This window comes from Phyllostomus hastatus, unplaced genomic scaffold (genome assembly GCF_019186645.2).
Source record: "Phyllostomus hastatus isolate PE091 unplaced genomic scaffold, TTU_PhHast_1.1 phas_contig_34, whole genome shotgun sequence".
Taxonomy (NCBI): Eukaryota; Metazoa; Chordata; class Mammalia; order Chiroptera; family Phyllostomidae; genus Phyllostomus; species Phyllostomus hastatus.
Window position 1 is genome coordinate 62,693,796 of NW_025333857.1, and position 26,607 is coordinate 62,720,402.

The following is a 26,607-nucleotide window of genomic DNA, read 5'->3' on the forward strand; positions in this document are numbered from 1 at the left end:
AATTAGAGCTCTGGATTGCAGGGCTGATCATCACATTCTTTCCAGATTCCCATTCATAGACAGAAAAAGAAATGAATAGTCAGAGGGAGGAAATGGCTGATGGTAGTATTTAAGAGAATGTGCATTTGTCCTGCCTTCTGGAACTTTCTGTCAGGCCTTAGAATGCAGAGTGTACTTGGTTCAAAACTAGGTCCTTTAATCTCTGCTCTGCTATGTATATATAGTTTTCAGTTCATAACGGCTTCCACCTCCAGAAAGCCCTGACTTGGGATGGAATCAGATAGATCTGACTCAAGTCCCTGCCCCATGACAAAAACAGTGTGACTGTGGGCACTAGCTTCGGTCTCCTAAGTATTAGTTGTTTTCGTTGTCGTTGTCATTGTTTGCTGTTGTTGTTTTATCTCACATATACTGTTCTATCTCACATATACTGGGAGAGAATAATAACTATTCAAGGACGTGTTGTTTGGTTAAAGGAGATTATTCATAGGAAATACTGGACATAGTGTCTGGCACATGACAGTCAACAAATGGAAACTACAACCGCCATTATTATTGCACAAGGAGTTTCCAAGGAGTATAACACAGTTCAGTGACACTGTTTGGAGAGACAGGGAGGGGTCAGTGAGTGCTTGATGTGGAAACAGTATGCCACCAATAGGTGTGATTGAGAGGCTCAGACAGGGGTTCCTGGAAGAAACAAAGTGGATGTTTCCACAGTGTAATGATGCTCTCTCCCTCTTATCCTATTGTGCTTTCCTACTTCTCATTTTATCGTTATGTTGGTATGGGACAGGAATCACATATTCTAATTGAAAGGGAGAAAAACAGAGACAGCCCTGGCTGGGTGGCTCAGTTGGTTGGATCATCATCCCCTACATCAAAAGGCTGTAGGTTTGATTCCTGGTCAGGGCACACACCTAGGTTGTGGGTTCAGTCCCCAGTGGGGGTGCATATGAGAGGCAACTGATTGATGTTTCCCTCTCACGTCAAAGTTTCTCTCTTACATTTCTCTCTCTCCCTCTCTCTCTCTCTCTCTGTCTTTCTCTGTTTCTCTCTACCTCCTTCCCTCTCTAAAATCAATAAAAATATATCCTCGGGTAAGGATTAAAAAAATACAGCCAAAGAAATGAAGCAACTTGTCTATAGATTTCTGATGGGCTTAATTGGCGTACCATATTAACTACACATAAACACTTTAAGTAACATAAATGTTGGCCAAAAGCTAGGTCACATGGTGCATATATTAATGTTCTTAAGATTCTACAACCTATAACTAAATTTTCTTATAAGATCATACCCCAAATTCAATATACATTACCAACAATATGACATTTCTGAGGAGGAATATGGAAAAATCATACCAGTGAAGAATGCCAATATTTTTGTTTCTAATTGCTAGAAATGCAGGCCTAAGACAGATAAGTCATTTAAGACATTTGTGAAAGACAATAACTAAATGTTAAAACATTTTTTTCAAAGTCATACAAAGGGTGCACAAAATAACTCTTCAAAACCAATCAACCCTTCAAAAGACAAATAATCTCATCACATTTAAATACTGCAACTTAAAGCTGTTAGCTAGAAATGTGAAATTAATCTGAGAAGCAGTTTGAGGAATGGATTATTAAATTCTAGTGGAGGTTAGCTTTTCTTTTAAATTTAAAATGGCACCCAGAATTCCACGAAAGAAATCATAAGTGATAAAACTCATCCTGCTTCGGATGAAGTGGTAGAATGTTCGTTCCAAACAAAATACAAGCAGGCAGTTTTTCGGCTTGCTCACCCCACACTAAGTGAGAAGATTTGGGGTTGGAAAGCAGCTTTGGATCTAAGAAACTCTCATGGTGTTGGCAAGACTGGAGGAGGGAAATACAGAGGCTGGAGGGCAAGCCAGAGGCTGCTTCGGCCATCCAGGTTGAGACGTTGGAGGCAGCGGGGATGGAGGGGGGACAACATGGGAGCTCATGGGTGGGAAGAATTGACGGGGCCCAGGGCCTGCCTGCATGTGGGAGGCACGGAGGGGAAAGAGTTCGAGTGACAGTGTAAGACTTTCCAGATGGTTTTAGGAGCAGCTGAAAGGAACAACTTGAAATAAATGTCCTACTTTTAAACCAACCATGAAATAGGTCTTAACCTCCAGCAAAGCCTTTAGAAGCCACTAGCTGGTCCTGAGAGAATTCTGTTCTACCTGTGTTCCTGAGAAAAGAGCCCTTGTTCAGAATTCATTTGACTTTAGCTTGGAGAAAAAGTTGTTTTATCTCAAGAAGGCATCAGTAGGAAAACATTATCTTTTTAATCACAGTTGTACCCTGTTGCCTTTTCCTGACCTTTCTATGAAGGGGATGACCTGGGTTTCTATTTTCCTATCTGTAAACTTGGAATAATGACCCCAGGCTTCCGCAAGATGACACGTGGGCCACGTACATACAGTTGGAAGAAGGAGGGTTATTAAGGTTTGTCTACCAATCACAGGTGTGCCATGAGATGCTAGTGGGTTAGAAGGAGGGTGGTGGATGGAAGTTATCAGGAGACAGATGCCCCTGCCCCCCTGGGAAAAGACAAACCTGGGATCCAGAATTTTCAGAAGTTGGAATGACCACCTGAAGAGAAGGCAAGTGGCAGGCAGGCACTGAGAGTGATCTAGCCAAATGATGTCGTGGAAAGAGACTTTCCATCAAGCTTGGAAATGTATGATAGATGGTGTCCCACGTTCCTGGATTTACATAACCAAAGTTACATAGTTATCTGTTACTCCATTCCCTGTAGTAAGAGTGTACAGTGTAACGCTAGAGAATAAGAAATGTCAATAATTAATAGTAATAGGTTAATACTTATTATCTACTCACCATAGGCTGAGCACATATGTGCTTTATCTGTGTTCTCATATTTCACCTGTAGGAAATGCTGTGAGGCAGGTCTGTGACTCATGAGAAACAGGCTCAGAGCAGTGGAAGCCCTGCCCCGGCTTCTCAGGAGGAATTGATGAAGTCGGGATAGAAACACATGTTTGCATGCCTCGGAGTTGTATTTATTGAGAAGGAGGATGAGGAAGAGGGGAGGAGGGAGGGCAAGGTGGGAAGGAGGAGGGGAACATTCACAAATATTATCACGGTACCTTAAATATTATCAGCCATAAATCACTTGTGACACACACCACAAAATGAAAAACACAGTGTAGAGAAGTACTCTTCACACTCACATATTTTCACAGAAGTGTTCCATTTGCTTCAGAGAGTGACCATATGCCCCAGTGGCCTGAGATGTAGCCCAAAGAAAATTTATTTTATGCTGTAACATAGTTAGATTTGTTTAATATAAGGCATGCCTGCACATTATAGAGCAAAATGAATGCACTGTAGAATGCATGTCATCTGTCTCTGGGCCTTCACGTATGCCCTGGGGGAAACAGTCACTCTCCAAACCACAATATTGGAGTCTTAGAAGCAGCAGCAGGAAAAGTATACATTCATTAGTCTAGAGGTAAATAAAATACTGTTGAAACTAAATTTAAAAAGAAAGTGTATAATTTTCCAATAAATTAGCATTCCAGAGGTTTACAAAGCAATGATTATTTATACATTCATCTATATGATATCTCAAGACTTTTATGCATTTTACCTGCTTAGCTTTTATTGACAGAGCACTACTAAAATACCCAGGGACTTCTGGTCTACCCACAATTCACTCTCTGCTCTAGCACTAACACAAACTCTCCTGCAGGTAGAAAGCTGAATAGTCTCAGGGGGAGTATGTTCGTCACCAGAGCCCTTCAGTGCTTGTAAACTCCAGCTCATAGCTGCTGTGTTGAGAGTCATGAGACATTGCCTCTCCATTGCCCTACACCTGTTATCTTACTGGCCTTCCCCAAATAGCCCCAGCCCTAACAACAGCTGAAACAACAGATGGGTAGGAGAACCGCAGATTTTTTTTGACATTGCCCTTTTGTTAATGAAATCCACCCTCCCCCTGCAACTCTGGAATCTGATAGGAATTCTCTTCATTATCATTTTGTGTTTTTATCCCATGGCATTTTTATATTATTAATAAGTAAATAAGTGATGCAGAGGAAAATGAAAGAAAGGAATAGCACTTTCCTTTGAAAATGGTCGTAAAGGAAATGGGGATGGTGATTTGTTCATGTGGAATTGACATAAATATGTCTGTGCCTTGGAGGGTAATTGGCAGTAGCCAGGTTCATTTGATGGCAGGATGAACTCAAGCGGGGAGGGAGCTGAAGGGGCTAACTAAGGGAAGGAGAGGATCTGGTGTAAGGTTAAGTGTGAGGAGGTCAGAACAGGCCTTGAACTAGGAGGTCTTAAGAGCAGAGGAGAGATGCAATCAAGGACAGTTGGAAATCTTGCAGGAACCAGTGCCTGGACTGGCAATTCCTAGACAAGATCCCTCCTTGCAAGGGGTAATATTATTAAAAGAGACAGAACACAGGATCGTAAGCAGGAAGCCAAACCTCACTGGGCCTCAGATTCATCATCTGTAAGATAACAATGAAAATTCTAGTACCCGTGTAATGTTGTTTTGATTCTCAAATGAGAAAATACATGGTAAGTGGATAGCCCCGGGCCTGATATTCAATTAATGGATGCTGCTATTATTATGATCATCATTTTGGTCAATAGTAAGAGATCTAGGGAGGTGGGAGGGAAAGACTCACTGGGTATGTGGTGTAAGGAAACAGCTTGCCCGTGTGTAATGGGGTTTCTGCTCAGTTCTCAAAACAACAGGAAAAGGTCAGACGATGCCCACAGAATCAGGCATGGTATTTGCTCACCTCTGAGCCTTTGCTTATTCCACTTCATTTCCCTGAAATGTGGAATGAAGGGATGGCATTCTCCCACACCTTTGTTAGGGGCCACATACCCTCTGATCCTTACCCACCGGGGTTATTGTACAGGTTAAATTACTAACAGAAAGTATCCAGTAATATAGTTGGTCATCTGGCAGCTGGTGCTAGTTGTCATTGTTGGGCATTTTAGTGTCACCCTTCCTGGGTAGAAGAGTGCCTTCACCCCAGCAGATAATGAAGATGACTGGATAACTGAATGTGATTGCAAAAGTAAGAAAGATAATTGACAGAATGTACTCAAGGGGATAGGTGTTGTCTCTCCCCAACCCACCCCCCACACTGTGTCTACATAGCTAACAGCTTTCTTTGTGTTTTCCAGGGATCTAAATGTTGGCAGCGTGTACCAGTACTGGGTCGTCACCGTCTCCGGAAGTGAGGAAAGTGAGCGGTCACCTGCTGCCGTGTACACTCACGGAAGTGGGTACTGTGGCGATGGCATTATCCAGAAGTAAGTAAATTTAAGGGAAGAAAAAGGGGAGATGGTGCTCATTAGGCCAAGAGATGGTCAGGGTGCTGAAGACAAGAGTGTACGGGAAGCCCTTCAGTATGTGAGCTGTGAGTAACTAGCAACCCCCAACAGTCTGTCAACTTGTCTGCAAGCAGTTTACTACTCTCAGAAGAAAAACAAGGATGCTTTTTTTTTAATGCATGCATTTCTCAGGTAGGCAACATGTAACTTCGACAGAGCTGCCATGATGCACCGACTACCAATGCGCTCTTGTTCTTCGCTGCTGTGTGCACGCCACAAGGGCCGCACTCATTGCTTCCATCCCAGCCCACATCAGTTAGCAGATCACAGGGCATCTAGCTCAGAGCACTTGTACATTCTTTCCCGGTTATCAGCTACATCTGTTAAAGTTGGATACGTACTTGTTATTCTGTGGTATCATGTCATATCAGCAATTTAGAAAATGAGTCAAAGGCTCATGAAAATACCAAAATATTCTAACTCACGATCATGTTGAAACCATAAATAGTAAATAGCACTTCACAGTGAATAAGGAATGTGAATGAATGCACAGAGTACAGGCAGGCAAATCAGTCAGTAAGTGTCAGGATTCCACAGGAGCAGCCAGAAAGGGAAGGTGTGATTAGAAAATGTAAAGCTGGATGTCTAAAAACTGGATTTGATTGGATTATCAGACCATCCTTCCTCTTCTCCACAGGGCAAGATGTTACACAACCATAAAATAGAGGCAAAACCCAGTAAGACGTTTGCATTGTTCTTTAAAAAGTAAACCTTTGAGTTTTTTTTTCCTCCAGAACAAGCACAAAAATGTTTTCTGGCACAAAATCAAATAGGTTTCTCCCTAGAGGTGGAGAAGAGACAAAAAATCATTCACAATTAAATCCCTTATTGCTAAAATTGTGTTTCTTGTTGCTAACATAGTTGCAAGTCACACCCTGGCTAAGACTTTTTGAACTATTGGCAAATGTAATGATAAACATTATGTGTGGAGATGGCAAAACAAGCTATTGGCAAAATTCCTTCATTAAATGGCACTGCTGGGTGTCACATAATATCTGTGCAACGTGGAATTGCAATGACTATTTCTGTGGGGGGAGGGATGCCGTAAAGAGAACTTATTTCACAGTTGATGAAACCACTGATGTGCAGAGCGTGCATCAGCTCATAGGTGTAGCACGTATGTGACAGAGATGTCCTGGGCGACTATTTCTGTCAGTTCATCATTGATACCAGTGCCGCAGGGGCAGAGCAATTTCATTTGGCACTGATGACTTTGTAGTATGTAATGTAAACCGGAACCCTGCACTGGGAGGAGAGGACCAGCTAGGAGCAAGACTGACACAGTTATGCAAGTCAAGAGTTTGCACGTGAATCCTCCTCCACACAGACATCAGTTATTGGCCAGCAGCTGCCTATGGCGTGGCATTGAAAGGACTAGTGAATGTGGTGCATATGACCAGATGAGGGCCAGTGAATTGCATCTTTTTAATTTGCTGTGCCAAAAGACAGTAGTGTGAACAAGATTCTGCTCCCCACCCAGCACACACACTGAAGTGCTCCAGCTAGTACCTTGTAATAGCTGGAGCACTTCAGTGCTAATTCAAGTCTTTGAAATAAGGAATAGCATTGTTAAACAAATGTTGACACTGATAAGGCCAGCAATGATTATTTGCATGATTTCAAGTGTTTTGCTGAAGCGGTGTTATCTCAAGTATATATATTCATGTCATAAAAGTCCTGCAACTATGATTTCAAAGCTGAATTATCAATATTTTAAAACTGAGGAGATCATGTAAAGGAGTTTTGGGTGTTGAATTAAGGTGCAGACCACCTGATTGCCAGGAATTTGACTCCTCAAGCCGAGGAAATAAAGCTGCTCACGTGAGAGAGGATGAAGTCGACGATGTGCTGTTGGGTGTGTGTAAGATCCACATCCAGATGCAACAACCAGACACGGAGATCCAGTGTCCAGTGTTTAACATGCCAAAATCAGGACCAGGGAGGCCATTCACGCTTCGCTCCCACATGAAGACATCACCTTCCAGCTTCCATGCGGATGTTGCCTGATGGGACGCTGAGCAACTGCGCAGGCATCCGCAGGGAAAGCGCCCCATCACTGTGGGTCCAAGTTGGAGCGGCACATCCAGAATATCCAGGAAACACTTGCGGTCATTGCTGAAAACCCATAATTGTGATTTGGGATTTTCTAATTTAGCACAAAATAAAAAAGGAAACTCCCTCAAAGTGGAACCTGATCTCCAACCCGGTCTCTCCATTTTGGAGCCAGACAGAGGCACACTGGTGAAGCATTACAAACATTGTCACCCCTCTCGCTGATCTAAGGCTTTGTTGTTGTTAATTTAAATAATATTCATAACAACAAAGTTCTTAGTGTTTTTAGCTAGAATTGGCATCCTGCATAAACATCGAATACTTGTTAAGTTGCCTAATAACTGTGGACATGTTTTGTAGAAACTGATTGCAGGTGATGAATAGTTCCCTAAGCCAAAACAAACAAACACCCCAAAAAACAAAAACCCAAAACACAGACAAAAAACACAACTTTCAAGAAAAGGAGGGATAGCATCTGAGCTCATTGGATTTTTCAGGGGATAATACATGCTAATTTGCTATATACAAGGTCTGTCCAGAAGGTATCCAGCCATGTAATATGAAAAATAGAGACCTTTATTGAAGAAGATACAAGATACAAGAAAACATTGTACATAGCACAATGATGCCTCAGCCCCCTTCCAAGAAGGCACCTTGGGACCTCACACAGTTCTCCCAATTGCCATCAGCTGCCCTGCCATATTTTCCTGAATCTTATCAATGGCCTGAAATCTCTTTCCCTTTCAAAGGTGATTTTAGTTTTGGGAAAAGTCGGAAGTTGCAGGGTGCTATACCTGGACTGTAGGGGGACTGAGCCACCTGGGTGATGTTTCCCCAAGAAACTGCACAAGATATGATGCATGAGTAGGCGTGTTACCATGATCAAGCTGCCAATCACCAGTTGCCCATAGCTGTGACCTTCTGAATCATACAAATAGTTTCCACAAAAAATGTTCAAGCTTAACACAAAATTTGATGAAGATTCATTGTTCTGCTAACTCAGTCATTTTGAATGGGACGGCCACACAGTACTTAGGGTCACTCAGTGGAGTCTACTGCCCCCACTGACTCGTACGGTAAAATCGTCATTGTTCATGCATGCACATTCCAGTCCACTCTCCTTGGCTGCCAGATTACACTGATGTTGCACAAACTGTACTCTTTATACTAACAATGGCTGGACTTTTTGCAGACAGACCCCTTATACATGTATGCATGTAAGGGAATTTAAAAAGACATACAGATAGACCCAGTACTCAATCAGGCCCCTAATGGGTGAAAACCCTGGATGAATATTATGACCATGATAGTAATATTTATAAATACTAATTGAGCTTTTACTATGCATGAGGGACTCTGCTACATGGTCATCTCCTTGGGTCTACCAATGACCATAGGAGATAGGTCTAACTAACACACAAAGATTACAGTGCTTTTCTCAAGCTTACAGACCCAATAAGGAGCAGAATCAAGATGTGAAGCCAGGGCCCAGGTTTTCATCTGGATTCACCATTGCCTTACTGTCTGACCAACAACCATGCAAAACTAACAAGTGAAGGAGTAGCTACATGCATTTGGCTATGGCCCAGACACTGTGCTGGCATTGGGGTGCTAGGATGACAAAGACTCTGTTACTTCCTTGGGCACCTTAAAGCCTAGTATAGGGGGTTCTCAAGTAATGGACAAAGGCAGCCAGTTTGACAAGTGCTGTGATAGCTTGAGCCTGGTCACAGAGAAGATGGCCACCCACTCCAGCCTGTGGGGTCAAAGAAGGTTTTTCAGAACCTCTCTATCTAATGATAGATCTCTCATGCCTAGAAAATATTTGTGGTGACCCTAATTTTATGCTTAAACCAATAGAACATACTGTTTGGGTGGTGAGGCAAGGCTGGTTAGAAGTATTCTTTGTGGCTTAGGGAACCCAGCCCAGCTTTTAAAAAAAACAACAAAAGAAAAACTCTCCCCAGATAACCCATGAAATAGCTAAGAAGCACAAGGCCATCACCAATATCCAACGTGCAAGATTCACTGGCCGAGATTGGAATAGGGGTCCAACTTGGAATTTGGACTTCTTTGTTTGCGGGTTTACAGACAGGAGAGAACTTGGGTGGCTCTTGGGAGATCAGGGCAGTGTCCTAGCCATCTTAAGGATTGATGGCAAGACACCATGCTGCTATTCTGACACCTCTTAAAAGCAACAAACATGTCCCAGTGTTAATTGCCAGGGTGAAAGGAAAAGTCTGAGGCCTCTTCCATGCTGTGGCAGGTCCCAGCTGGTCTCTGGGGAGGGAGGGACAGCTGCCACACACTTTGCAGAGACCTCCCAGGGCACAGTGGGAATGGGAACTGGGATTCCCTGAGCATCTACTATGTGACACACTGTGCCAGTCACATGAAGTTACATTCCATTCTTGCACCCACGCTAAGGAGTAGGTATACTCATCCCCATTTTAACCTGTGGGAAAACTGAAAATCAGCATCTAGGGTAGCACTTCCCAGTGAATTTTTCTGCAACAAGTGACATATGTTCTGTGCTGTCCAACACAGTAGTCGCTCGCCACATCCAAGCTGCTGAGGGCCTGACATGGGGCTGCTGTGACTGGGAGATGGCATTCTAAATCATTTTTAATTTTAATTGATTGAAACTGTCAAAGATAGAAAGACCAGACAGATCGAGTGGCTTGCTGGAGATCACTCACCTGGTTTGGAACACGGGACCAAAACCCAGGTTTTCTGCTTCTCAAAGGATGGGATTTTTTTTATTTTAAAGCAGCAGTTCATCCAGTCTTTCATTTATTGTTCCTCCTTCTGTTCTCTTAGGTGCAATGCAGAGAGCATTGCTCATTTTCTTCCCATCCTAACCTCTGCAGAATCATCCTTAGGTGATGAAAGTAATTCCTAAAATAAACAGGAGGAGGCATTTTTATTTCCTAGAAGCATAGTTCCACAGCCTAGGCATTCTTGACACCAGGAAATGACACGCCCCACGGAGAAGGCAAAATTTCCTGATGAAAGGAAGACCAAACCTGAGCGTGTGAATGGGAACATATCTTGACCTTTAAGGGCCTCCGGGAAAAAGGGAGAGGGTTGAAACAGGACATAGTGAAAAACAGCACTTTATATTTTAGAAGCGTCAAAATTGTCTTAAACTGACCGTTCTAAAACAGCAGTGACATTTTCCAGACACAATGCAGCAAAGTCCGTTCATTCATTTATTCACTCATCCATCCATGTCTAACTCCCATCTGACTTGCTAACATAACTGACAAGGTCTCAGAGAATGAGTTTGAAGTAGAAATTCTGTTTGTCATCAGAAACAAAAAAAGAAGACAAATGTAGTAGGATCTTATGAATTTACACCTTTTAGACATCTCATTTTGGGATGAAGAAACAGAGACTCACACGGCGGAAGGGACCAGCCTGAGGCCTCATGGAAAGTTCATGGTGGCGGGGGGATGGGAAACTCTTCCATGTGCAGAGGTGGTTTTGAAGCTGATGTAATACCTTTCTCTCCTATGCCTGTTCTACAGAAGCCAAGGCGAAGAATGCGATGACATGAATAAGGTCAATGGCGATGGATGCTCCCTTTTCTGCCGCCAGGAAGTCTCCTTCAATTGTGTTGGTAAGTCTTTGTCACTTCCCTGCACTGGGCTGGAGAAGTGGACAGTGAGGAATCCTTGGCCAGTTACACTCACAGCAACAGTTAACGACTACATGATGATTCACTCCTTAATAGTATAAATGTGTATTGAGTGCCACCTATGAGCCAGCCACTGTTTCAGGCACCAGGGAATGCAGAAATGAAAACAAGCTAAGGGCCGATGCTTGCCTTCCCTCGGTAGCTTCTGTCCTCAGAGATGACAGTGATGACTGGTACCTCTTTTGTGATCTAACTTTGTCTTACATACATTATTGCTTTTCTTCACATTAACTGTCCAGGATGATTATTAGAATAGATTTTTAAGGCTTTCATTCTTTCCTTACAGATGAGAGAAAAATCAAAAGCCAGAGAGATTATAGAGCTTGCCCAGAGTCGCACAGGTTAGAAGAGGTTCAAGACAGACCAGGGCTTGCACCTCGTTTTGTCTGATCCCCAAGCATGCACTTACTTAGTTCGTTTTGCTACACCACCTCCCACCAGGATCCAGGGACCACCACGGTCCCCTCTGCACACTCACAACCTTGGGCAGTTTGTCTGACTCCAGGAAGGGGGAATAGCAGACCAGCATGTGTTTAGAAAGCAAACGTCCTTTTCCCACCTTCCCTCTGCCTTCCCTTGGAGTCTGGCTGATCTTGTTGTTTCAGCCCCACTTGGGAGGCCCTGGCCAGCCCGGGGCTGGTAAACAGACAGGGGTTGGGGGGCAGGGATGGAATTTTGAGCTGGCCCAGATGAGATCATACTTCCTTTAAGATGCAAATCGATACCTGAAGATCAAAGGTCCCCTGGCTAATCCCCTGGGCTGGAGGTGAAAACTAATCACAAATCATTTGCAAGTACAAAAGACAGAGGTGCTCTATCTGCAGAGGGGAAGGGGCAGCTACAGAGGGAATGAAAACATTGCTGGGAAGATTTCTCACTGAAAGGCAATTTTCCAGGACTAAAGGGGAGGAAATGTCATGGGGTCTTCACATTTGCAGTGCATTAGAGAGGTGAGTGTAGACCGTCTCCTGGTAAACTGTGAGCTCCATGAGGTCTTTTCCATGTATTATTTATCTCGTATTACCTCCTAAACACATTTACTGAGCACCTACTATGTCCTTGGCACCAAGTTGGGGCTGAGCAACACAATAGAGATATCCCACTACTGTCTGTGGCTAGAAGAAAGGAAAGATGTGGAGGAAGGGAGGACAGGAGAGTTTCTGGGCAAGCCCCTTGGCTTTTCAAATGGCAGAAGGTGGTTTGTTTTTTCTCTCTCCTCCACTGATTTCTATATGGATGGTCCATGATGAAAGCTTGATATTAGCCTAGTGGTGTGATGGAAAGAGCCTTGGACTAAAATTAAGAAAACCAGCCTTTGGTCCCAGCTATGGTGAGAACTGGCCACATAAGGCTGGCCAAATAGCGTCCCTAGCCTGGGCCTCAGTTTACCACCTGTAACTTGAAAGGATTGAATGAGGTGGTCTTTAAGACCCTTACCTGCACTACTGTTGTATGATTTCCAAGGCGTATAGTTACTATGTCTCATAGTCATAAGCTCTACCTGAACCAAACCCTCGCCTTTGCTGTCATCCTTATGACACCCATCACTGCTCTCAGATCATGCTGGAGAGTGTCTGCCTGTTGTAGTGTGCATTGAGGTGGCATGTCACTCAAGTGCTTCTGGGAGAAAGGTAGGATGTGGGGAAGGTAGGACATGGTACCTAAAAGAGATGTGCGGGGCCTGGCATCCGCGTTCTATGTTGCATTAGTACTATAGAGCAGTAAACGAAAATAAGGTAGCCCCTTAGGTTGTTGTCCGTAAAAGGCTCTGCAAACTACTGTTCATGAACCAGGATTGGCCTGCCGCTTATATTTGTAAATAATGTCCTGGAACACAGCACACCCTTCCTTTACCGATTGTCTGTCGTCCTTCCCTGCTGTAACAACAGAGTGCAGTGGTTGCAACAGAGACCTATGGGCCATGGAGCCTAAATAGTTACTGTCTGGTCCTTTACAGACCATACTCGCTGACTCCCGGTCTACGGATTTGGAGTCTTTGATGCTCATGGTGGTTGCAGCCTGGTGCAGAGAGGAAGTGAAAATTCTGGCACGGTTCATCATTTCTTTGAAAAAGAACAGAATGTTAAGCGTACAGCAGTGGGGTCTGGGAGCCTCTGTTAGAAATAGCACCAGACAGTGAGTCCAGCCCCCACTTGCCTAACCCCCTTGAGTCTCACTTCCCCGCCTATACCTTGCCCAAGGTAACTGCTGTGCACTGGATCAATGATTTGCAAACTGTGCTAACAGAAATGCTTCAGAGGAAAGGAGTGAAGATGAGGGAGTTATTAAGAGAATGAGACGTGGACCTTAATAGACCCACTTCATATACTGCCGTTCTCCACTGGATTCTACGTGTTCTGCTGCTGATAATAATATCTTTTGAACACCTGTTATATCTCAAGCGTATTTATAAACTCTTACTCTCATAACTCTTTTATTGTCCTGCTTTTACAAAAGGGGATGTTGACGCACAGGGAGGTGAATGAAGGAGAGGCAGTTAAATGGTAGAACTGGGGACTCGAACCCAGAGAGCCTGCATCCAGAGCCCACTGTGCTAAACCGCTTGAAAGAGACAGCTCTTGGTCTTGCAGGGTGTCAGGGATGAACGAGGAACATATTGCTACAAATTGATGCATGGAGTAAAGGAACGGAACAGCAGACAAAACCCCAATGGTGTGACCGGGGTCCAGGGAAGGTTCCGTTAGCCCCATGTGTCGCTGGTGGCTTGTACTTGAGGAAGAGCCTCCACTATGCCCCCTGCCTTCGCCATTTACAGTTCCACTGTAGAAACTCACAGAGCCCCTGGGCATTCCAGGGAGAAAGGAGTCTACCCAGCATTCCCAGCTCTCAGGAACACCAGTCCACGGACAGGCTGCATGGCTGGGAGTCTAGAAAACCATGTTCCTCTCAGAAAAACAGCTGAATAGTACACATGAATCTTTGGCTCCCCAGAGGTCCAGCCTTAATGAGTCAGAGAAATGGGACTGGAGTGTGGGAGGCTTTGCCGAGGAGGACATCATCTTCGTCATTACATTTGTCAAGACAGTGGTCAAGATGATGGCCAAGAGACTGGCTTGCGTGAGACACACTTGGGTTCCTAGCATGATTTAGACATGTGACCTCAGCTAAGCTTCAATGTCCTCATCCAGAAAATGGTAAAAGTCTTGGGACTCATCTGTGAAAGTTATTTATCAGTATTTTTGGATACTTACTTTTTGAATCCCTTCCCTCTAGAAAAGAGCTCTCCTTGCTATAATAATAATGAGGCAGAGCCCAGTCTCCAGGAAGGGAGTTGAAAACCTAGTCCTCTTACCTTTCCCGGTCCCTCCCCCGTATAACTGTGTGTGGGCCCCCTTCCTCTGACCCCCAATCTAAAACACCAACCCAAGATATTGAATCAGAAGACATAAGGACCCTGTAGAATCCTTTTTGATAAAGATGGTTGGAGTGGCCACAGCCCATGCATTTCCAAAGTGCCAATGGGAGCATCTAGCATCAGTGCTGAGGGTTGTGTGTGTAGCACGGCTCTGAGATATTTTCACAAGGTCAGTCATCAGACCTAATCTTCAGCTTGGAATTGGGCTTTGGTGCATGTAACTGGCCCTCCAGCCCTCCCAGAGAGTCTTCCATAAGTATCCAGTGTTCTCTGAATAGAGTTTGTTTGTTTGCTTGTTTTGCTTAAGTTAGCCAAAGTTGGTTTCTGTTGATTGTCACTTAGAATCCCGACCGAAAATTGTTGTCATAGGATACAATGAGGTTTAGCCCCATTCTTAGCAAGTTGGACGTGCTTGATACACATTAACTATTACTTTTCTCAGTGTGTTGGGCGGGGACAGGTGTGTGTGTGTGGCAGGGTGAGCATTAGCAACAACCACCATTTGTGGATACCCAGTAGGTATGTTTTGTGTCATGCACCTTTGTATAATGTGAATCTATGTGAGGTCTCCAGTATCCACGTGAGGGGTCTGAGACCTACAGTAATGTCTTAACTTGCCCAAGGTCACACAGCTCGTAGAGGTGTGATCCCATCTCCAGATGAAAATGGAGAGTCCTTACTATTTCCACTCAGCCTCTCTGCGTCATCATCTGAGTTCCTCCCTCCCTCTCTCCCTCCCTCCCTCTGTCCCTTCCTTCTTTCCTTTCGCTCCCTTCCCTCCCGTCCTTTTCCTCTTTTTTCATTTTTTTGTCACAACCATTTAGTAGGGCTAATAATGTTTTCCCTAGGTTTGGTACCCCCCAGTGTGAGGGGGGTGACAGATTTATGGTGGCATTTCCATTCACTTTTCAGAAGCCCACACATCCGGAAGTATTCCCAAGGTGTCAATGTGTTATTATGCAATAGCCTGGGACTTCCCTTCCCCACTTTCCCACCCCCAGTGTCCTCATCCCCCCTGCACATAATAAGTTGCTTGTTAAAAGGAACACCACCCACAAGACCTTTTAGGCAATGCATGCTACTTCCCCGGAATGTGGAAATTGTCTTGTCCTTCCCACCCTCCTTTTTAAAATATAACATACACCAGGCCTGAGGTTTCAGTTAAAAAATGTGGTATCAGTAAATGATAACCACCACTCCCCCACCCCCAACAGGCACTGGCTGGAGGCATTGTTCAGCAGCGTTGGGAATTCTGTTTCTAAAGCACTGAGTCATAAACTACAGACAGGCTGCAGATAACAGCTGAAGGAGGGACGGTAATGGTCAAATTAGTCAGACAAAACGGGAAGCATCACTGAAAGGGGTTGCACTTAGTCATATATCTTGAGCCAGTGCTGGAATGGTGCTACCTTCTGCGATGACATTTAATCCATGAAGGGGCATGTGTTGGTGGAAGACCCCTCATGCTCTGTTTTCATTTACAGTCCTGTTTTGGCCTCCAGGACAGCTGGGTCCAGGTCCCCCTGGAGACTTGGGAGCCCGGGCAACACTTTAGCATCTCAGAGCCTCAGTTTCTCCCTTTGTGAAATGAGAGCGGCTGGGCCGAGGGCTCTGACGCTTCTTTTCCTCTCTGACCCAGGGAGCCTCGATTTGTCAAGCACCTATTTAAAGGCTTGGGGGGGGTTCCCATTCTGCTTATGCTGATATATAGTTAAGAAAACAAAGCAAAGGGACCCCCACGTTGTCTTGCCCAGACTTACACATTCCCTGTGTGTCTCTTCTCTTGCCCCCTCCACGTTCCCTGCCATTAGCATTACTTTGTCTCTGGTCCCCACAGCGCATCCGCCAGGGCCAATAACTCAATTATCTGTGAGGCAGATAAGGGGGAGGAGGAGGGATCAATGCGCCTCCCCAGCAGTCACTGGGAGGGGCGGGGGTCACCCAGCCTTGTGGCCCCTCTGTCAGGCTGCCCTGGCCTGCTCTGAGCCAAGGGCGGGAAGGAAAACAACAAGATGAATGGCCGCATCTTCTTGGTGGCTGTTCTGATGAGACTGGAGAACAACAATGACTAGAAAGGAAAACAGCATCTGGTGGAGAGAGGCGGGAAGAGTGGGCTCTGCTGGGAGTCACAGTTACTATTATTTATCTTCCTAACAACGTGAAACTGGAATAGACGACCCACCTCTCACCTTACAAAACAATGAGAAATTTAGGAAAAGCAAAATAAAACTTCTGGCTGCCTGTATTCCTTCAGGCGCCGCCCCCCCACCCCACCCCCGCCGGCTCTGTGGAAGGCGTAGTAACTTTCACCCAAACGCCTTCTTGAAACCAAGTTTTCTTGGATGAAAGGCAGGCGTTTAAAAGAAGAAAAGAGAGAAATGAGTGGCAGGCGTGGTGGTGGTGGTGATGAGGGTGATGGTGGTGATACCTGTCAGCTAGGAGAGGTGCCTTGTTTGGCACTGGCATGTGACCTATGGCGTAATGATTAATGATGGGTTACAATGGATATGGCTCTTCACCCATGTGGATTCTGGGTAAAGAGCCTGGCCCAAACGCTTTTTATCAGTGCCTCGGTTTTCTCATCAGTAAAATGGGTTAGGAAGAGTTCCTATTTCCTACCGTTGTTTTGAGAAGGAAATGAGGTTATATATGTAAAGCGTTTTAAGACAGTGGCACCTGGTGTTATATATGCATTTGCTACGCCTGCTATAATGTTATTGATATAATTAATTAAGAAGTTGTATCAATCCTCCCAGGAACCCTATGAGATAGATACTATTATCCCAGTTTCATAAAAGACGGAAACTAAGGTTCAGAGAGGTTAAGTAACTTGCCCAAGGTCACACAGGTGGAAACAGCAGAGGTAAGATTCACGGTACTTAGGCAGCCTGCACACTTAACTATGAAGTTATTTTGTTTATGAGGTACCCAATTGTACCAGCCTCTATGCTGAGAATCCTTTTTCCAAATGATTATATTCATCCTCCCGGCAACTCTGAATTATCAGAATAATAACACCCATTTTGCTCATGACAAAACTGAGGCCCTGAGAGATGAAGTGAATTGCCTTAAGTACTCCAGCCCACTAAGTCAGAGAAGGAGACTGCAAACCCGGTCTGCCTGCCTCTAAAGACCATGCCAATATCTAGAGGAACACTCTCCTCCCCCGTCCCCCCCGCCCCCCAAAAGGCCCTCAAGAGCCTCTATTTTACTGGTGCTGCTTTGGTGCAGTTGACTCACAGCAGGAAGCGAAAGTGAATGCAGGTGTCCTTCCTGTGCCTTTTTCATGAGTCATGAAAACGACAACTTTCAGTTATTATCACCCCATAAATGTTCCACTGCATAAGGCCCATGCCCCCAACATAAGGCTCTTCTGTGTTTTGGGCTGTATTTTCATTTTTAACAGCTCACCTTCCTTTGGCAGTAGCCATATTGTTTTCTTAGCGTAAGGGGAGATTGGTATTTAACGGCAGGTAGAGACGGAGGAGCTCAAGTGTCTGTTGGTTGTGCTACGTCTATTGGTGACTTCCTGGGTCCGCTTGGGTATCTGTGCTGGTCTCCTCTTCTGAAAAAATGGACGTAATTAGAAGGAAATAAGGTCTATAGAGTGTGAGTGAATACTCAAAAACACGAGTTAACTCCACATCACCTTCCCCGTTGGAATTTCCCATCTCAACTGTGAGTGAGTCAAGGCGCCACTCCACCCCTGGCAAAAGTGGTCCTGAACTGGACCCTGACATTAAAATGTGGTCGCACCTTATGCAAAGTGACTGAGACCCCTTGATCTCTGTTTCCCCAAGTAGAAAGGGATGGGGGTGAACTCCATAAGCTCCCAAGGCCCTTTCGGCTCTGACTTCTAGAATTTAAATCCCAGATCATTATTGTTTTTAAACTGTGCGTTTTAAAAGAAATGAGGACTTGGGGAGGAGAAAGGAATTTCTTTAACCCAGAGGGTCAAAGGGGGTCACCGAGGGGACAAAGGCACAGGAAAAGGAGGCGATGGGGTGGAAGGCTGCCATGCAGGGCAGGACCAAAGATCTGAAGTCCTCTACTGGGAGGTCTGGTGGATGCATTCAAACACCCTCGAGTCAGCCCCGGTTAGCATCAAGCTTGCCATGCAGCCCCTGACCACGGCTTACCACCTCCTTTGGAAACCCGGGAGGCCTGCCCCACAGAGAGGCCGGGCTGGAATGAAAAGAAACAGGAGGGCCTCTGACGCCAGAAGGGAGCAATTCCAGCCTTCAGCCCAGGCGGGCTTCCTGACTCTCAGGGAGGGGTCAGCCTCGGAAGGACTCAGAGCTCGCCTGAACTCGAGGAATCAGGACCAGACTTTGATGTGTGACTTTGAAAGGCAGCCCCAGCCCAAGGCAGGTGAATCTGGGGAGCCAAGAACAAGGGCTTCTTTGTGGCATTCAGAGTGACCAGAAACCAGCCTGCACATGCGGGTGCCTCACTGTGCCAGGTGCTGGGGCCTTTTCCTAGCTCCTGGCCCTCTGCTCGCTCTTGGGGACCCTGTTGGGTTGGAAGAGATGTTTAATATTCATGAGTGTGATCTCCACTTGAAGGGAGTGTGCCCTGAGGGAAATTGCAATGTTAAGCAAGTGAGGGATATAGACCTAATTGTATCCTCTTCTGTTTTGGAGAAAAGTAATGTGCTTAAAATAAGATGATGGATAGGCAGTCAGCATGGAAACCCCACTGCCCTAGCCTGCAGAACAAATCCACTTGGTGCTCTAACATACGAAGTCAGAAGCAGAGAGGAGATGGTGCAAACTGGCTGCTGGGTCATATCACATCTCACCCATTCACACCTGTAGTGATGCCTGCTGTGTGCCCAGCGCTGTGCTAGCTGCAAAGAAAGCAGCGGCGAACAAGAAAGGCCAGGGAGACCTGGGAAATGACACCAGTAATTACTGAAAAACAATTGTTGAGAATGTCACTATGTGGAACTACTTGGAGGTGTAGAAGTGAAGGCCCTCCTTCACATTGAGGGGTCAGGAAAGGCCTCCTTGAAGACATGACATTTAACCTGAGGCTGGAAGGCTGAATAGGAAGTGGACAAATTAGGGAGAAGTGGAGCAGGGGGACAGAGTGAGGACAGCAAGAAGTTCAGACCATTAAATCCTCCGGGCCGGAAAGGGCTTTTGAAGAGGTTAAAGAAAGTCAGCATGGCCAGGATGGTAGTGCAGGAGAGAGAGAGAGAAGAGGCCGGAGCCCTGCAGGCTGTAATCTTTTAGGTCCTCAAAGACCATGGTGAGGCTTGTTCATGGCATGGAAGGAGGAGAAGGTGACATCTCCATGTGCGTTCTGCACTGAGTGCCAAGCCCTGCCGTAGGCACAGTAGACCAGTGCACATTTGCATAGACCAGGGAGCAGAAAGCTACCATCCTGGCCAAACCCAGGCCTGTTTGGGTAGATGAAGTTTGATCGAAAGAGAACTATACCTCTTAATGTAGATGTTGGCCACTACAAAGACAGAGGTGAATAGTGCCAACAAAGGTCTTGTATGACCCCCACAAAGTCAGAAGAGTTACCATCTGGCCCTGGAAAGAACAAGTTGCTAACCAACTGCTGGCAGGGATGTGTGAATATCTAGGCAGGTGAAAGAATGTCCAGTTCGGGAGCGATCAGGGCAGATGAGAGACAGAAGTGAGGCTCTCACCTCACCCATCTCGCTCCTGAGCCTAGGCTCCCCACATGTCTTGTTTGCTCATCAGCAGTCCTCACCCTTGAGGGAAGATGTCATCCTGTCCATTCATCCTTGTGTCCCCAGCATCTAGCTCCAGACAGTCACCGTGTGCTATACTGAACCAAATGACACTTGGAGGCAGAAAAGAGTGGCCAGAGGAGCCCAAGCAGCACAGTGCCGAGAGCCTGAGCAGCACCCGGGCCCCTCCCTGGGACGCGGAGGAGAGCGCATTCATAGTGTTGGAGATCCTGCTGTGTTGTCTCTTTTTGCGCTCACAGCACCCCTGGCAGCCAGGCATTGAGTGTCACCACTTTCTGGATGACACAACAGAGCCCCCACATGTTTAAGTGACTTTTGAGAAAGTGGCCTCCATTCAGTAAATATTTATGGAGCTGGGAAACCACCACAAGAGGAAACAAACCTTGGGGACTGCCACATCCCATGCTGGGCCCACAGCCACTTGACTCTCCCCTCTTGCCCTTCACGAGACTGCAGGAAGGTGCTTGTCACCCGCCTTTTACACAAGGAGACACTGAGGCTCGAACAGATGAAATCAGTTGTTCAAAGCAGGTGATTATTATGTGGCAGAGCTAGGATTTGGACTAAGATCTGCCTGACTCCCAAGCCGGAGGAGCCGGTGTCCTCCTCCAAAATACCAGACCTTCAGAGCAAGTGGACGGGCTCTTCCACCTCATCATCCCAAACAAGAGTCAGAATAGTTAGAAATAGCTTATTCTTAACTTAATTGATTTCATTCTTTTTTTTTCCTGTTAACTCCTTTGCTTAATTGCATTGACCCTATGATGTTAGTTTTAACATTTTTGTAGTTTTATAGATAAGGGAAAAACACAGAGATGTTAAGTAATTTAACTCAAGGTTCCCTGTAAGGAATTCTGACTCTGACATCTGGCTCTTAAGCCCTTGGGCTGAACTACTAATTTGTGCTACCTCTTGATCATTAAGGCCATCTCATTTTTTTTTAAAGTGTACTCTCCAGAGCTGAATAGCCTACCAGCAAACAGAGAATGAGAAGGGGGAACAATAGGCTGCGCAAAAGGAACTTCCCCGTAACAAAAAGATCCCAGGGTCTCTTTAAGAAACACTGTCTGAAGTGTTTGTTTACAGATCATTACCTACTTAACAGAGGAAGAAACTAAACACGACTTTTTCTTGGCTGCTACTGATTAAATACCAAGGAGAAATTAAGATAAAGCGAATCTCAAATTACAATAACTTCTAAGGTTTTTCCATTTTAATTTGCCGGACTGAGACATAAAAGAGGCCACGCCCAGCATCTGCAGCCCCCTGCTCCCGAGCTCCAGCGTTGCCTCCTCTGTCCTTGGACGGCAGCAATGGGGTCTTGCAGACATAGCTGAGGCCGGTGTCACACTAGGCGTCTGTACGAAGCACCTGCTGTGCACAGAGCTCCATGCTAGGCAGGATGCAGATGGGGGAGATGCGCAGGAGCAGAAGCCCTTCATGGGAGGACTTCAGAGGACAGTGGTCACTAAGGATATGCAGGGATTGGCGTGAGGGGACACAGGGAGGAGTGGGAATGCCCCTGAGGGGTGGAGGGTGGGGGAGACTGTGCCAGCTTCCTAGACAGCTGGGCTCAGTAGGACCAAGTGCTCTGCTCTGCTGCTATCAAGGTCCAGGATGGCACGCATGCTAGGAGCAGTGTTTTAAAGGTCCATCTCCCCCGCAAGTGGGTGCTATTCAATGACCCGCAAAGTGCTCTTGGCAAACCCACCTGAAGAGAAATCAGTGTGATTTTGGCTTTCAACACCAGTCAGAAACCTGGTCCACATTATCCATAAGATTTAACTAAACTTTTCAACTGCCATTGGCAAGACTGTAAAAGGTCCTGGCTAGAGCTGGTCTCTCAGTTCAGGAGTCCAAAATCGTGTGTATAACTCAAAGTCAGCCTCATTGCCAATGAGAAGGCTGAATGGGAGTTTGGAAGCCTTTGACTTTACCATTTGTCTTCATGCATTTTGCCAAGAGAACTCCTAAATGGAGAGAGTGAGAGAAGCTTATGAACCTGACCCAGAAGGACGGGGGTCAGGCTTGGCCGTCCGAACACCTTTTTCCATCTGAGAAGTGCGCGCGATGTTCTTTACTCCATAGGATAGCCATGACACATTCTTTCATTCATTCATGAACTTACCACATATTTACGGAGTGCCTTTTACGTATCGGTCCACGTCAGGCACTGAGGATGGCAGATCCGTGGGACTTGGGACAATTCCTGTCCTTTGGAAAGTGACCAAGAAATATTGACTTTGTAGCTATGAAAAATAATAATGTAGTTCTTCTTCACAAGCAGAGAACTCCCTGTTCCAGAAAGAGAACGAGCAGAAAGTTGAGAAACATTCAGGAAGCAGCCATAAAAGGCATTCTATTAAATAGCATGATTCAATACATGTATTTTAACATTTTTCTCCTTCAATTTACCTGGCTCTTTCTTGAACTTCTGAACTCCCGGGACCTCTGAAGTCTTGTCTTCTCCCAGTTTTTCTTACCCTTCCTGGCTGGCCACCTCTACACGGACCTTCCTCTGCCCATCCTTTCAGTATGAGCACTTTCCTAAATTCCATGATGGGCCCTTTCCAGCCCACGCTCTCTCCCTGAGCCCGTCATTTAAAACCCAAGGCTCCCAAGTCCCTGTCTGCAGTCCAGGGCTTTTCTCATGCCCTCTGGACCTGTTTCTCTAGTTAGTCTACGGGATGCCCACAGGTACGCAGAGCAGCAGGTCTGACACAAGGATTACCATTCTCTCCCCACATGGCTGTACCTCCTGTTTTTCTCAGCCTCGACTGGTGGTGCCACTAGCTAACCAGACACAGGAGAAGCTTGGGAAACATCCTTAACTCTTCCATCTCTGTCATTCCCCACTTCACTTTGAAAACGTTTCCCTCCCCAATCAGTCTCTCCTCTCTCTCCCTAGCTTTACTTCTCTGCGCTCGCTTCCCCATTTCAGCTTCTGCCTGGACTATGGCAGGAGAACATGAACAGGTTGTGGTTCCCCATCTTTGCTTGCCCCTGCTGTCCTCCAGTAGAGTCCCAACAAGTTTTATAAAATGCAGTGTCACTTGCTTGGCCTCTCTCCCTTGGGAAGTGTAAGGCGGCTCCACATTGCCTTGGAGATAAATCTAAATTCCTTACTATGGCATCGAGGCTGGTGTGGTCCGATCAAGGTAGGGGCACCTTCCACTTCAGAATCTTCTGGGCTTTACACCTACTACCCTGCTTGGAGCTTCCTGTCACTTGCTGTCTGAGTTCCCCTTCCTGGGATGTATCCCCACCAGTTCCTCCTCCGCAGAGATTCAGCCCAGTTACCTCCTCAAGGAAGTCTTCCGGTTCTGAGTAAGATAGAGCTGGGGGTGGGGGTGGGGGTGGGTCCCTCCTCTGTGTTCCTGCAGCATGTTGTGCCTCAGAGCCAGCAATTTTCCTCACTTGCCCCTCTCACTAGACTCTGAGCTCCTGGCGTGCTGAGACCCAGTTTAAGCCATCTGATTCCCAGGGTTTAGTCCAGGACCTGGTAAATAATTTGTGGCTCAATAAATACAGGCTATGAGTGAAGGAAGGATATATTTCTAAAGGGGTGTTTCTTAAGGATAATTTCCTTAAGTTTTACTTTTCAGGCAACACAGTGAAGTCGAGCTTTGTTGGTCTTGAGAGTCGGAGGAGCCTCGGTTTGAATCACATACTTTCCACCTCTCAGCTGTCATCTCAGACCAGGGTCCCAGTGCCAGTGGCGGCAGCTGTGAGTGCTGGTTTCATGCACAGGCTTCTGAGCTGGGCTGCTTGTGTTCAAACCCCCATTCTGCCACAGAGTAGGGTGGGGTACTCTAATCTGATTGTACCTTCCTCTTAAGGGGAAATTGAATGGTAACTGTCCCTCGCCTCTCTCTCTCTCTCTCTCTCTCTCTCTCTCTCTCTCTCTCTCTCACTCTCTCACTCAATGCTGACTGTGGTCAAAACTCTTTGACATGGTCCAAACGTTTTACATTAGAAGAAGAGGTGGGTAGAACCAGTGATGCTGGTGGTTACTTAAATCACCCCACAGAACTCTCTGATAACCCCAAATTCAGCTGCTTTCAACGTGAAGTCCTGGTCCCCCAGCCAGCTTCCTCTTGGGAACAGAGCCTAATTAACTACTAGCTGGAAAGGAAGGCAGGTAGGCCACCCCCCAGGCGGAGAACTCAAAAGGAAGTGGATAACTGTGTAAATAACACTGCTTTAAGGGGCATTTAAGCCACTGCTCTTTGTTAAGGAAATTGATGGTTTTGTAAGTACTGCCTCTGAAGGGAGTGCTTGAGCTGAAGGTTCCCCAGCTCCCCTAGTAGATCCCCTAATGGACTGTGGGCCTGGAGGCTGGGCCCCTGCCTATTCAATCACTTGCCAACAAAAACGCGGATACCACTTTAACAAAATGAAAAGCGTTTCACGGCAACATAAGTTACTGAGCCTGTACAGTTTAACTGGCACAAGGTAGCAGAGACAGATGGCTTCCTTTAGGGAAAGGGAGACTCCTGATCTTTTACAGAACCTTTGTTCACACTAGGCACGGAGCTAGGCCTTTTCTACACGGCTTCTCATTTCATCCCCCGAACATCTGGGAAGACTGTCATTACTTCCCCAGCTTGCTGAAGAGCCAACTGGGACCCAGAGATGAAGGGAGTTGCTCACTGACATCCAGCTCATTTGTGGAGAGCAGGGATGTGACCACAGCTCCATCAGACCCCCGAACCCCCAAGTACCACAGAACTGCAGGGCATCTCAGAGAGGACCAGATCAGCTGGTTCATTAGATTCGCCACCCGCCCTCAGTATCCACATCTGCACACAAAAGATAGGAATGGGCAGCCTGGGTGGGTGGAAGAGAGTAGATTTTGGAATCAAACTGATCAGGATTTTATTTTCGCTTTATTAACCTCTTTAAATATCACTTTCTGTGTCAGTTAAATGGGGATAATAACACCAACCACGTAGAGTTCTTGCAGGATGAAATGACATGACATCTTTGAAAGCATTTCACATGGTATCTAGCATGGACCATATCATCCAATTGTTCATTTAGAAACTATACTTATTACATGGGAGCCATAATTGTAATTGGGGAATTAGATGATGCTTTGGAAAAACACAGCAAGGTTCAACTAGCCCTTTTGAAGTAGATTGCTAGAGAGATTTTCCGGAAGAGTGCTTGTTTAAAACTATGGATAAAAGATGAACAGAGATTCATCTCAAGGAAAGCTGGGCTGGGAATTCGGGGGAAGCACCTGCAGAGATGGGGAGGTGAGAGGGAATACGGTGGCACGTGCAGGAAGTGGACACAGTTCCAGCCTGTCGGAGCTGAGACTGAACTGCATCAGCGAAAGCAAGAGCAGGCTGCAGCAGTAGGCAGGGACCCACCATCATCAAGCCTCTGAAGACAAATGCTGAATGAAGAACTCTTCTTTCCTGAGTTATTCAGACCAATTCCATTTTCAGAGCAACTGTAGTTTGTTAGAAGAGTTTTGTGCCATGTCCCCTCTGAGCCTTCTCTTCTTTAGGCTAAGCCTCCCCATACCCGTGTGAACATTGCATTGTGATGGTGCCCGCTGGGACCCCAAAGGTCATCAGCACCTTAGAACTGGTCTTCCCAGCCATCTCCAGGACCAGGGGACACTCTAACCTCTGTTCTGTTATCTACAGTCAGTGATGCAATCTGCAATCTCATGCTTTTGTTTGGGCAAATACCTTCTCCAGTTGGTGGAAACTGACTAGAGAGTGACCACAATCCTTAGAACTTCTTTTGAATATGAATAGTTATGATCACCCTTATCATCTCTGATCAAAATGCAGTGGTTCTGATAGATATCAGCTGTTCCAAGTTACCCCTTAAGATTTAGGACCAGTTTTTCCCTCCTTTCCTGTCTCCTGTTTTTCCTTCCTTTCTCTTTTTCTTCCTCCTTTCCTTCCTTCCCCTTCTTCTTCGCTTATTGAGAAGAGAGAGACATAGGCTCACATTTCTGTAAGAACAAAATACAGTTTAACAGCACACATCAAAGATTCAAATGAATCTATGCACATAGATTCAAATGAATATAAAATCCTCTCCCGAGGACAGAACAGCAGCCCATTCATTGTGTGAGACAAAGAAGACTCACCTGAGTGCTGTGCAGTCCTGTCTGGGGACTGACTCGACTCCCACTCTTCAGAGCACTGCAGCATGTGCCACCAACATGGAGATGGAGGGAGGACACTGTGGCTTGAATGCCTCATCCTTTGGACTTACCTGAACCATATGCCAGGAGGACAGTCTTCCTGGTGGGCCATGTTAATCAGAGCTCAGGGTTAGGAAGGATCCATTTTGACACTAGTTTCTTGCATAGGAACCCTTCCGAGAACCC

General features: G+C 45.9%; 1 protein-coding gene across 1 annotated transcript in view; it reads left to right on the forward strand.

Moving 5' to 3' along the window:
* Nucleotides 1-26,607, forward strand: part of PAPPA (pappalysin 1) — a 224,305-nt gene that overhangs the window by 95,366 nt on the left and 102,332 nt on the right. The window contains exons 8-9 of the mRNA XM_045840799.1: nt 5,184-5,312; nt 10,976-11,067. Coding sequence (XP_045696755.1) covers nt 5,184-5,312; nt 10,976-11,067 — 221 coding nt within the window. The remainder of the gene's footprint in view (nt 1-5,183; nt 5,313-10,975; nt 11,068-26,607) is intronic.